Raw genomic sequence first — 13,546 nt, forward strand, 5'->3', positions numbered from 1 at the left:
TCGCAGATCTACTTTAGTGTCTTCTTTGTAACTGGTGCCATTGTGGTTGTGCATTTTTCATAGATTTTGTGTTAGATCATGTTTAAGCTGATTCAAAAAACTGCTTTTGCATCACCTCAGTATAAAAATCTGTAACATGCCTTCCCACTGTTAACAGCTAAAATATACCATATTCAGCTATCTCCATTGTCTCTTCTCTAATCCAGGGTTTCCACTGAATGTCTTGTGTCTCCTGCCCCAGCTGATTCAGCATTTTGAAAATCCCAATCAGTTCTGTAAGGATATAGCCGAAAGGATTGCTCAGGTATGAGTTACAGTTCCACACTCAGGCAGATCCATAGAGGCCTTCAGGAAGCCCCAGTGTCAGGCAAATTACAAGGCCCAGAGAAGGCAGTGATTTTCTCAAAAACTGGAAATAATAGCTAATATCAGAGTAATGGAAATATAGGGGTGGCTGATGCAAATTGTCTTGCTTGCTTTTATTCTTGAGAATGCAGGTGGGAAGAATTTGTGAAAATTATATTAGCCAAGCTAAGTATTTCCTGTAATTACCAAAAAGTGTATCAATCTACTTTCCAGACGGCCAGAGCTTATAGTAAAATTGCTAACATTTCTTCCTATTCATTGGGCTATTTTATTCCTAATTGGTTTTCTTATTTTAAAAGGTTTGTTTAGAAGAGAAGAACCCCAAACTTTCAAATCTTGCACATGTCATGACTCTTTATAAAACACACAGCTACACGAGGGACTGCGCCACGTGGGTCAATGTGGTCTGTCGATACCTTCATGAAGCATATGCTGACATTACCTTGAATATGGTTACCTACCTGGCAGAGGTAAGCTTTTTTTTTTTGTTTTTTGAGACAGGGTCTCATTATGTTGCCCAGGCTGATCTCAACTCTTGGGCTCAAGCAGTCCTCCTGCCTTCGCATCCCAGAGTGCTAGGATTACAGGCGTGGGCCACCATTCCCTGCCAGAGGTAAGCTTTGAAATGAAGGATAAAATCTATTATAGCTTCCAAGGGTAAATTATTTGCATAAAATTGATAATACACTCAGTATACTCTTAACTTCCATATAGTGTGTGCCTATTAAATATTATAATACATGCTAATGGAATCATTTTAAACTCTCACAACAGCACAGTGATGTAGATAATATCATACAGATCTGAGGCTCAGCCAGGTTAAATAATTTTTCACAAGTTTAAAGCAGCAGAGTCAGCCTTTAAACCTAGATATAGCTGCCTCCAAAGCTTAAACTCCTTCTGTTTATTATGGTAACACCTGTCAGTGCACGGCAGAGATCAGAAATTTTTATCCTAATTACGCTGGGTGTTCAAATCTTATTTAAGGAGTTACCTTGTGGCTTGATATGTTTAATGGTTGTTTGATCTAATTATCAAAGCATACATTCTGAAATAAACTTTATTCTCGCCTTTTATATTTGTTTTTAAAACTGGAATGGTACTTTGTCATCATACCAACGTGTTTCTAGTATGTTCATTACAAACCCTACACTGACCTCTGTGTACGTTCGTGCTAGAAATACATAGAATATTGTTGGGCAAGAGATGAAATGTATTCCGTTTAGCATCTTCAGTCTCCAACAAGTTTATTACACAAGGTCATGAAATCTATAAGGCAAATGACTGGTAATCGCTACCTTGTTTTAGCATTTTCAGTGTTGCTTTTTCTTTTGTGATACGCATTCATAGCTATCACTAGCACCTTTCAGAAGAGATGAGGACAATCTATCCTAGTTTTTCTTTTATTTATATCATCAATCCAGATGCCAGATAGGTTAAAAATCAGCCATTTTCTCAAAGGCTCCACAAGCCTGAAAGCATCTACCTAGCAGAGGAGAGATGCCCCATCCATCAACATTTATAGTTGATTGTGCAGGATTTTGACTTGCAATACAGATCAGTAATGTGTGAACTGTGTTCAGACTGTCAGCAGCCCAGGATTCACTTGCTATTTCCACACCCACATCTCTGACATTTTAAGGAACCTCTCATAAGTACCACCTTGCTGGTTTTAATAGTTATCTGGTCATACCTGTCCCTGCAAGAGTTAACTAAGCAAGCACACACACACCTCAGCACAGAAGTAGTACTGAGAGAACTGATTTGTTCTGCTTGCAAAGGCAGACCTTGCCTCCTTTAAAATAAGGTGAAGTGTAGATAGCAAGGAGGTAACATTTGTTTGGCTCAGTAACCATAAGAAGTTTCAAAAATGCAAATTGTACGTAGCATATATATACAAGGGAATATTATTCAGGAAGAAATTCTGATGTGTGCTTCCACGTGGGTGAACCTTGAAGACATTATGCTAAGTGAAATAGGCCAGAGGACAAAAGGACAAATATGACAAGATTCTGCTTATATGAGGTACAGAGATTAAGCATATTTATAGAGAAAATGTAGAATAGTAGTTACCAGGAACTCAGGGCAGTTAGTAGTGGAGAATTATTATTTTGTGGGTACAGAATTTCAGTTTGGGATGATGAACAAGTTCTGGAGGTAGATAGTGGTGATAGTTGCATAATAATGTGAATGTACTTGAGAAAACAGGTGGAAAGAATTTGTGAAGATTTTATTAGCCAAGCTAAGTACTTCTGTAACAACCAAAAAGTGTATCAGTGTACTCTGGCAGTCTGGAAAGTAGATTGATACACTTTTTAAAAAAATGGTTAAAAAGGTAAATTTTATGTTATGTGTTTTTTACTACCCATAAAAAATTGGTTATCTAATTTGTTCTATTCAGCCCTTATCACAAAATTATCACCAAAAAATTTATTATGAACTTAACCAAGGTCCCACTGTATATAATATATATTAACTTCTGTTTCAATTACACATTCTTTCAGGTCTTGGCTATGCACATACATATAATTTTGTGTCACTGTGGTATTCCCTGGAACCTTCTTTGCTCACTTATCATTAACTGTGTGTGTATATTTCTATGTGTTGGGGTAGCACACAGAGTGCTGTTTTAAATAACTCTGGAAGTCTATCAGGTTAAGGTAACATAGTTTGCTTAACCATCTCCCTTTTGTTGCTAATGTTCATAATTTTTTCCATTACAAATGGTCTTGTTATGTAGATCTTTATCAAATAATATTTGAAATTTGATCAAATAATAATAGATTTTATCAAAATCCTTTTATCACATAATATCAAATGACTCTACATTTCCTGAAGTCGAATTATTCAGTCCTGTGGCATGGATTGTGGGTATGTTATTTAGTTCTTCAACATATTCAAGAAGTTGGTCTTCATAAAGATCCCCCCATTTGTAATACTATAAACAATGTATAAATATTCTTGTTTTCCTGTATCCCCACTAAGTTTTGTCATTCCATTTATTTTTTAATTTAATACTTTTTATTAATAATTTTGAACTATTTTATGTATTTTCTTTCTAGTAAAGATATTCATTTTTCCACATTATAGATTTACATAATTATTTACTCATGTTTTTTGTTTTGTTTTGAGACAGAGTCTTGCTCTTGTCACCTAGGCTGGAGTGCAGCGACATGACGTTGGCTCACTGCAACTTCCACTTCCTGGGTTCACACAGTTCTCCTGCCTCACCCTCCCGAGTAGCTGGGATTACAGGCACCCACCACTACGCCCAGCTAATTTTTGTATTTTTAGTAGAGACTGGGTTTCACTATGTTGGTCAGGCTGGTCTTGAACTCCTGACCTCAGGTGATCCACCCACCTCAGCCTCCCAAAGTGCTGGGATTACAGGCGTGAGCCACCGCGCCCTGCTCTTTCCTCATGTTTTAACCACTCCGTAAATATTGTGTAATTTCAACATTTAGTTGGATCATCTCTATCAACTTTTTATCTTAAACAGTAAACTTTTATCATGATGTCTGTCACATATATGTTTTCCTTATTTTGCTTTCCTTTTGGTCAATATCACTGATTTTTTATGATTATAAAAGCAGTATATATTCATAACAAAATTTGGAAGATGCAGGAAAGTTTTTAAAAAGAAAAGAAAAATTACCCAAAATTGTAGAGAAACAATACTAACATTTTAAAATTTATTTCCAATGTTATTTCTATATAACACACACATTCATGTCAATATTGGCATCATCTATTAAAAAGACAATTGTGTATCCTTCATTTCCCACTTAATATTATCTGATATCCTCCACTGCCTTTAAAAATGTCATTCTATTAACTGCATGACGTTTCATTATACAGTTTGCTGTTAACTTATATATCCATTTCCCTAGCGTTCAATACTTGAATTGCTTACAAAACTTTCTTGTTTTGTGTATGTTTTTTGCCATTATAAATAATGCTATGGTAAAATCTTATACATAAATCTTAACATCTATCTCTGGTTTGAGAAACATTCCTAAAAGTATAATTACTGTGTCAAAAGATTATGGACCTCTTCATTGCTCTTGATCTTATTTGCCAAACTATCCAATTTACATTTCCACTGATATGTAAGAATACTCATTTCTTTATCTCCCCATCAATACTGAGTATTATCAATTTCTAATCTTTGCCAGTTTGATAACTGACAGATTTTATCTTTTGTTTGAATTTGTAATTTTTGATAATTGGTGTCTGATGCTTTCCTTTTAGGTGTTTTTTAATATTTCCTCATGTGAATTTTATACTTACGTATTTACACCTCCACACATGATATAGTCTATTTTGATAATATCTTCAGTTCTTCATAGTTAGGATTTTATTTCCCCTCCTAAGGAAATGTGCAATCAAGCCAGGCGTGGTAGCTCTTGCCTATAATCCCAGATACTTGCGAGCTGAGGCAGGAGGATCTCTTGAGGCCAGGAGTTCGAGACTAGCCTGGGCAACATAGCAAGACCCCATCTCCTAAAAAAATAAAAATTAAAAAGGAAATGTGCAATCCTAAATGTGTTGGAAAACACGGGTCCTTCCATACGGAGATCTGGTGTGTGACTGACTCCAGCCGCACTTTGCCCCCACAGCTGCTGGAGAAGGGCCTCCCTAGTGTGCAGCAGCCCCTGCTCCAGGTGATCTACAGTCTTCTCAGCTACATGGACCTTTCTGTCGTTCCTGTCAAACAGTTCAATGTGGAAGTTCTGAAGACAATTGAAAAATATGTGCAAGTGAGTACTTGGATAACTTCACTAAGCAACCAGTCATTCTAAAAAGATGGAGGCTTTTCCTGTAGCTTGGCTACAAAACCATCTGGGTGCCAGGCCACTCATTCATTCCTTGACATCCATGGCACAGCCAGGGCAGTTAAGGGTGGGAGTTGGCCACACCCTGAGTAGTATTCTGAAGAGAATGAGAGCACAAGACCCCGGCACACTCCGGTGCCTTTAAAAGGCACATTTCTGCCTCTTGGGGCCACAGGCTGAGTATTGAAAGCACACGCCTGACTTGGATGGCAGAGGCAGAGTCTTGGTTTTTTTATCCCATTTCAGAAAAGGAGAGGGGACAAGGAACTGTAGGAACTTTCACATGTGCCAGGTTCTAGGCCCGGTGTTTCAACATGTGAAGGATTATTCAAAGGCTAAAATTGTCACTTTAGAGTTGAAGAGTGGTTAAGAAACTTGCAGAAATATACTCGAAAATACTGCAACAAACAAACAAAAAACATTTGTTTGAGGGGATAAATAAAACAAGATGACAAAATGTGAATAGTTGATGAATAGTACAAAGGGATTCATTAGACTAGTCTCTCGGTTTCTGTGTATATTTTAATATTTCCATAATAAACAGTCTTTATGTATATTTTTAAAACCAAGGGACTGGCTCCAAGATTTCAGTTAGTAAAGGCTGGAGCTGGTATTTGGATCCAAAGCCAGTGTCTTTGTTTTATTGTACCAGGCAGCCTCCCTGGCAGGATACTTGGACATCTCCAAACAGCTACAGATTGATTTTTTTTTTCAAAACTGAGTCTCGCTCTGTCCAGGCTGGAGTGCAGTGGCACAATCTCGGCTCACTGCAACCTCCGCCTCCCGGCTTCAAGCGATCCTTCTGCCTCAACCTCCCAAGTAGCTGGGACTACAGGCGTGTGCCACCACACCTGGCTAATTTTTGTATTTTTAGTAGAGACAGGGTTTCACCGTATTGGCCAGGCTGGTCTCGAACTCCTGACCTCGTGATCCACCGCCTCAGCCTCCCAAAGTGCTGGGATTACAGGCATGAGCCACCACGTCCAGCCCAGATTGATTCTTAAAGCCGTACTCTGAGAAGACCAGAAACACAATTTATTTTAATGAAAATAAAAATAAATATCAAGGCCAGGTGCAGTGGCTTATCCTGTAATCCCAGCACTTTGGGAGGCTGAGGCAAGAGGATCGCTTGAGGCCAGGAGTTCAAGACCAGCCTGGGCAACAAAGTGACACCCCATCTCTACAAAAATAAAAAATTTTAAAAAATCAGCAAGGTGTGGTGGTGCACACCTATAGTCCCAGCTACTTTGGAGGCTGGGGAGAGAGTTTCCCTTGAGCCCAGGAGGTTGAGGTTACAGTGAACTGTGATCACACCACTGCACTCCAACCCGGCAAACAGTGATAAATAGGAAGATAGGAATATAGATAGATGGAAAGATAGCTCAAACACACCAGGACGAGTTTCTAGAGCCTGGAAGTTAATCTAAAACACATGACCACAGACTAAAGCAGGGAGGCTCCAGGCCATGGGAGTAGTGCAGGGCCACCATGGGGTTAAGTAGAGAGCACCTAGCTCAAGAGCATAGACATCCTTTTCTCTATATTGTATTTGTCTCTCTATTTCTTCTCTGGAATGTACTTTGTAACTTGTAGGATTCAAGGGCAAATGCTAGGTTCTCTCCGGAAGCTCATTGACGAAGATATACAGTATAAATTTTAGACATTCCTTTCCGTCTTTACTTCACCAAATTACTTACAGAAATTATTTGATGCTGAAGGTGACTTCCAAGCATTTTTCAAGTGGCATTGCTGCATAATACTTACACCACATAGGGTAGGCAGTCAGTTAACAGTTTCTCACTTCACTCACAGGAGACAGATGGTCAGTTCACACCTCTCTACGAATGTGTGCCCCATTTTGTTGTTTAATGAGGCTGTCCATTTTGTCTTAGGCCTGCGGGCGACGTCTGATACTTTTTATCTTAACTCAAATAGTAGCTTATTTCACATTTAAACCATGGCTTCCCTTGTGCAGAATTTAATAGATGTTTTATTTCATGTGCTTTGACTGCAAAGTCCAGGCAAAAAATAATAATAACAACTTTCATCAAATTCGTTTATCTATGTTTCTAATATTTTTATGGGAGCAGCATACAGTCTGATTGGAGGTTGTCAGAGAAACAAAGATGGTAAAACTGAGTCTTAAATGAAGAGTAGGAATTTGACATGCCAATAAGGAGGGGAAAGGTATTCAAGGATGAGGGCATAGCATGAGTAAAGGCACAGAGGCTGAGAGGGCTTGCCAAGTTTGGGGAACTCCAGCAGCAGCCTGGGGGAGATGACCCTTGCAGGCCATGCTCAAAGAGTGTGGACTCCACCCTGTCCACCAGAGGGAGCCTGTGAAGGAGTTTAGTCAGGGAAGTGGCTTGGTCTGAAGAGTTCTAGGAAGATCACTCTAGCTGGATCTGATGCACTTAAGGGCTGCAAGCCAGGACACCAGTAAGGGGCCATTGAGATAGTCCAGGCAAGGCCCAAGAGGGTGCCGCTGAGTCAGTGCCAGCAGGAATGCCGTGGAGGGAACAGATTACCAGGAGGGAGGGAAAGAAAGGGTTAAGAAGGGCTTCCAGATTCCTGAGTTAAGTAATGAGGAAGACAAGAAGTGAGAAGAAAAGAGGGCTGAAGACAGAGATCAAGGTACCCAGGAAGCAAATGGAGCAGGAGGAGCCAGAGAACTAGAAGGAGGACCAAGAAGACTGGAAACCGGAGGTGGGGAGAACTTTAAGAAAGAGTGAATTGAACAGTCAGTGTCATAAAATGCATTGGGAGCTTTTTTTTTCCCCCTCAAATTAAGGAGGTGCCTCATTACCATAATGGTACCTCATTAATAAGAATTTAATTTAGCTGAAATGGACAAAATTGGTCTTTTTTTATTTGTTTGTCTCCTAAACATAGCTCCTTTTATATATACATTGTCTTTTTATGTCATTTGCCTTTTACTTCTCATGGAACCTCCTGCACTGTTTTAAGTCAGTGAATTCTGACTGGTCACTAGCTTCTCACTGGTCATTCTGACATACATTAGCTTTTAAAAAATTAAATTATTTTTAACCCTTGAATGTTTTATTTCCTGCAGAGTGTTCACTGGAGAGAAGCTCTGAATATCTTGAAGCTGGTAGTTTCTCGGTCAGCCAGCCTTGTTTTACCTTCATACCAGCACAGCGACCTCTCAAAAATAGAAATACATCGAGTGTGGACTAGTGCTTCCAAGGAATTACCTGGGAAAACCCTGGACTTCCACTTCGATATTTCGGAGGTACTTAGCTATGTTAACTATTTCTGTGAACTTTAGCATGAATTTGTAGTAGCAAAGGTCAAAAGTAGTTGCCTGGAAAAAAGAAGACTTATTTGACAGTTATTTCAAATGAAGATTTCTAAGGACTAAATTAGGTTTTGCTTTTTAAAGAACCCATTGAGTGTCATATTCACTGGGACTCTCAGTTGGCAGCTTTTAAAAATAGAAACTAGCCTCAGTTATGTAAAAAATGATTTTAAAAAGAGATATTTAAAAATGGAACGATCATAAGCATTTTAAACCATGACCTTCACTCATTCTTTATCTGACAATGGTCATGTCTTTATATCCACAATGTTTCTCCCTGAATGACAGCCAGTTCAGCAGATGACCGAAATTTACAGGAATATAGACTCCACTTTTATAGTTGCTTCCCCAGTCCACACTATTTTTTAAACAAGTAAAACTAAATTCTTGCCTTGAAGGGGGCAGGGGAGAGAGAGGGAGGAGCAAGAGACTAGGGACCCAAGCTAAGGAGTCAGGAAGAAAAGAAAGGACAGGAAGTAGTCATGTTTACCTGGTAGTCCATGAACAAATATTTAGGAGGCTTATATTGAAGTCTAAGGTATAAAATAACTTTGCTTTCACATCTCTTACCCCATGACTCATGAACCCCCAAAGCAGAAACTGTACTCTGTTCCTGTTTATAACCAGGGCCCAGTACAACATCTGGTGCATAGTAGATCACTAGTAAATATTTCCAAAACTCTGCTGAATGAATAAATTCGCTAAGAAATAAACCTGGTGTCAAATACTGCATGTTCTCACTCATAAGTAGGAGTTGAACAGTGAGAATACATGGACACAGGGAGGGGAACATCACACACCAAGGCCTATCAGGGGGTGGGGAGCAAGGGGAGGGAATAGCATTAGGAGAAATGCCCAATGTAGATGACAGGTTGATGGGTGCAGCAGACCACCATGGCACATGTATACCTATGTAACAAACCTGCACATTCTGCACATGTACCCCAGAACTTAAAGTATATTAAAAAAAAAAAAAAAGAAATAAACCTGGTGTGCTTATATGGAACTTACTTGCACTATTATGTAGGTCATATCCAAGTTGGGTTTTTTATACAATGGTCCTCACTGACCTTTCATCATTTCAGTATTCAGGATGAGATACTATTTGCTACCATTGTGACACCTGCATCTATATTTAATATGTAAATAATATTAAGGTTTCAATTTAATCTTGGTCCATTTTCACATTTTTTTTAGCCTGGCTAGGGGGAAAAGCTATTTTTTCTCTGCAATTTGAGTTTGTTGTGTTCTAAAGAGGTACAAAAAAACATGCAGCTGGTTAGCAGCATGCCCCAGAGACCCAGAACTGCCCCAGAATGATGGGTCTCAGGAGCCAGGTGTAAAATTGACAGTTTCTGCCACTGCCGAGGTCAAGCCCATGAGCTGGTGTCTGCAGAGGAGGCCTGCTCGGAGCTTGAGTTTGCGAATTGCTGCCTATGCAGCCACCACACTCTGGAGCTCTCAGGAAGTGAAATTTCTCAGGTGCTGCCCAAGTACCTGGCCCTGACCTCAGTCTTTTGAATAATTGAAAAGATATAAATAAGTTAAACACATTTTTAAATAATTGAGAGTATATAAAGATTAATGATTAAAAGTTGGGAGAGGGAAAGGAATTTTGGTCTCTTGTTCTAACTATATGAAATTTTTTTCAAGTTTAAACAATCAAAAACTGACTATTTGGTTTCCTGCATGTTTTGCTTCCCTTTGTCAGTGGTTTCTAAAGCATATTAAAGAACAAGTAGTTGCATTTTTCTGCCGCTAAAGAGGGGAGGAAATGTTGAAGATGCAAAACGACTCATAATGTGTACTTGCATGTTGAGAAAATGAGCCCACTTGTAACACTGAACTTCTCTAATCTGATTTTTAATCAAATAAGCAGCTCTTGGTTGCTTCTGGGGAGAAGGGTTTCATATATCACAAAACCATTGAGACAGAATAATGTGCGTTTGTCTTCTTCTCAAGACTCCAATCATCGGGAGGCGGTATGATGAGCTGCAGAATTCTTCTGGGCGTGATGGGAAGCCCAGGGCCATGGCCGTCACCCGGAGCACATCTTCCACTTCCTCAGGCTCCAACTCCAACGTCCTTGTTCCAGTGAGCTGGAAAAGGCCCCAGTATTCTCAGGTATGCAATCCTAGACCCACAGCCCTGGGAGGGAGTTTAGGGACCTGTTGAGTCCATATGGCTGGGTCATAAGGGATTCCCTCTCACCATTCCAAGGTTGCCCATATAGGTCTCAGCACTTCCAGGGATGGGGTCTTGTGGCATTCCAAGGAACCCATTTGCTCTTTGAACAGTTCATCACCTTGAGTTGAAGTCTGACTCTTTGCTGCTTCTATCCATTGGTTCCAGTTCTCTCAAGGCTTAGAAAATAAAATCTGATCTCTCTTTCACATGGCAGCCCTTCAGAAATTCTGCCCGTCTGCCACTCTCCTAATGAGGCCAAACAACACATCCTTAGTTCTCCCAACCAATTCTATAGCACTTGGACTCCCAAAGGGTTGATAGGGCTGCACACCCAAAGACCACCCTGTCTGCTGTCCACAGAACAGGCACCTCAACCATGGTGTCCATGCACGGGCTGAGCCATGCAGATGGCAAGGGGCGGGGGTACTGCTGCCAGATTCTCTGTAGTTCTGTCATCACAGCATAGCAGAGATGCCATTGGGCTTCCTGTCAAGTAAAACTTCTGCATTATTCAGGGGTCTTCTGTTGACTTGTTACAGAAACCCACTGAAAAATTACCTTATGTGGTAAAGAAACTTATTAACTTACTCATCTTGGCTTCAAGCACAGTTGGCTCCTAGTTCACAAATGTCAGAAACTGGATTCTTAGACTGTCTCCTCACTGTCCCCACCTTCCCTTCCCAACATCTTGGCCCTTGTTTTCCCCTCCAGTGACTTCATTCTCAGGCAGGGTTTTTCTATGGGAGGCCCAGATGACCTCTGGCAGCTCCAGGTTTACATGGTCTTTGGCTCTGATGACTTCAGAGCAACAGAGGCCTTTCCTCTTTTGACATCCATAGCAGTTCTGAAAGATCTTGCAGGACATGCGAGGGAGGCATAGCCTCACTTAGTGGGAATGGAGCCTTTCCGAGATAAAAAGAGGGACAGTGTTACCAGAAGAAGGTGAAGTGGGTGCTGGGAAGGACAAAGTGGGTGCCCAGGAGGACTCACCTTCTCTCTCAAAGTTTAGGGGAATGGAACATGTAGCATAGTGCCGGCTGCAACAGAGCAGGTTCTCAGTGAGTGTTCAGCTGAAAACTTCATTGGAAGAGAGAAGAAAATACAGCCCAATGTGTCCCTCTACATTGATTCCTTCCCAGAATTGTAAAATGACCACTAAGACTTAGGAAAATCGTTTAGCGAGTCTTCTGCCATCCCTCAACCTCAAAGTCCTCCTGTCTCTGACCTTGCACAGACACCATATTGAGTGTCTGTCCCCTCTATAATTTGGAAAGAAGAATGCAGTGAATTGAGTTCCGTTAAGAAGAAAAATCTAAGAGTGGCATTGGCTTCCTAGCAGTTTCCACATAACAAACCGTAAATCAGATTAAAGGGGGGAGAATCATTTTAAAGAGATTAGGAAGATTGCTTTAAAAATTCTCTACTCACCAATCATTCTGAGACCTGGGTTATCTGCCACTGGAAAAATGTAATGGTTTATAGAAGAATCCCTATGGTTAAGGGGCTGGAAAATAGGTTTATGAAGGAAAGGAACTGAATCTGTTTAACTTTAGGAAGAAGAAACTAAGAAAGATTTAATATGGCTTAAAACGAATGAATTTTTTCATTCTACAGAAAGTATTCTTCTATTTGAGAAAAAGAGACTCATGCTGTAACTTAATAGAGTTAAAGTGTGAGGAAAGCCTTGCTAATACTGAAAGTTTAACATATAAGAAAAGATTATCAAAGGAAGTGATAGATCTCCTTAAAGAACCTAGGGATTTATTTTCACATACACACACATATACACCCCTTGGGATAACTTAGATCACCACTGTCCAGCAGAAACATAATGTGAGCTTCATTTTACACTGTCTAATAGTTACCCTTGAAAAAAAGGAAAAACAGGCAAAATTAATTTTAATAATACATGTTACCTAACCTACTATATTTAAAATATTATTTCAACATGTTTTCAATATTTTACAATTTTTAATTGCTATTTGTGTTCTTTTTTCATACTTTTGTGTATTTTACATTTCATTCTGTCTATATGTCAAGTGCTATTGCCCTGTATGGCTAGTGGCTAGAAAATTAGAGCAGATTTGCTCACAGGAACCCATAATGAAACCTGCCTTGTGTTTCTTTTCCAGAAGAGAACAAAAGAGAAGTTGGTACATGTCCTTTCTCTGTGTGGCCAAGAAGTAGGATTGAGCAAAAATCCATCAGTAAGTTCTGTCATGCGTCATAGCTATTTTGGTGTCGTATCTCCTTTTTCATTGGTCTGTTTTTGCCTTTGGTCATATAATTTAGAGGATTCAACTGTGAATGACAAGTATGATAGCCACCGTCTTGAGCAAACCCCTGGACTATTTCTCCCCACACCACGATTTTTAATCACACTGAGTTCAGAAACAATGAAAGATCTTGCTGGCTGTTTGCTCGTTTGTCTGTGAATACTGTTTCTTTTCATTTTTTTAATTTCTTGGATTTTTTTAATAAATATGCCCAGAATGTCTTACAACATAAATGATAATATCCACTGACCACCATGTATGACATATATGCTCATATCTCTTGGATATAATTTTACTCTCTGTACACACGCTTCTTACTCTCATGTCCTTATCTTACCCACATACAATAAAGATGAAAATAATGTTTCTTTGCATATAAACTTCCACTGATGTTACAATAAAAAACTAAGAATAAAACAAAAATCATACCATCAAGCTTTTGAATGAATGGACAATTGAAGAATTATAAGTAGACTTTAGAAGCTTTTATAAAATTTAGAAAAAATTGAATTAGGTATGGGAGTATAACAAAAACAATAAAAGTGTCTGCTGGTTTCACCAGG

General features: G+C 39.5%; 1 protein-coding gene across 5 annotated transcripts in view; it reads left to right on the top strand.

The window, feature by feature from the left end:
• FRY (FRY microtubule binding protein) overlaps nucleotides 1-13,546 on the top strand; it is a 451,440-nt gene that overhangs the window by 391,699 nt on the left and 46,195 nt on the right. For all 5 annotated transcript variants that reach the window (XR_008671085.2, XM_055360541.2, XM_055360538.2 and 2 more), the window contains 6 exons: nucleotides 207-304; nucleotides 666-836; nucleotides 4,986-5,126; nucleotides 8,275-8,454; nucleotides 10,483-10,644; nucleotides 12,840-12,914. Coding sequence is in view for 4 of the 5 variants with exons in the window: in XM_055360541.2 (XP_055216516.1) it covers nucleotides 207-304; nucleotides 666-836; nucleotides 4,986-5,126; nucleotides 8,275-8,454; nucleotides 10,483-10,644; nucleotides 12,840-12,914 (827 nt within the window). In the remaining variant the exon portion in view is untranslated. The remainder of the gene's footprint in view (nucleotides 1-206; nucleotides 305-665; nucleotides 837-4,985; nucleotides 5,127-8,274; nucleotides 8,455-10,482; nucleotides 10,645-12,839; nucleotides 12,915-13,546) is intronic.

The sequence above is a fragment of the Gorilla gorilla genome, chromosome 14, assembly GCF_029281585.2.
Source record: "Gorilla gorilla gorilla isolate KB3781 chromosome 14, NHGRI_mGorGor1-v2.1_pri, whole genome shotgun sequence".
In the NCBI taxonomy this organism is placed as follows: Eukaryota; Metazoa; Chordata; class Mammalia; order Primates; family Hominidae; genus Gorilla; species Gorilla gorilla.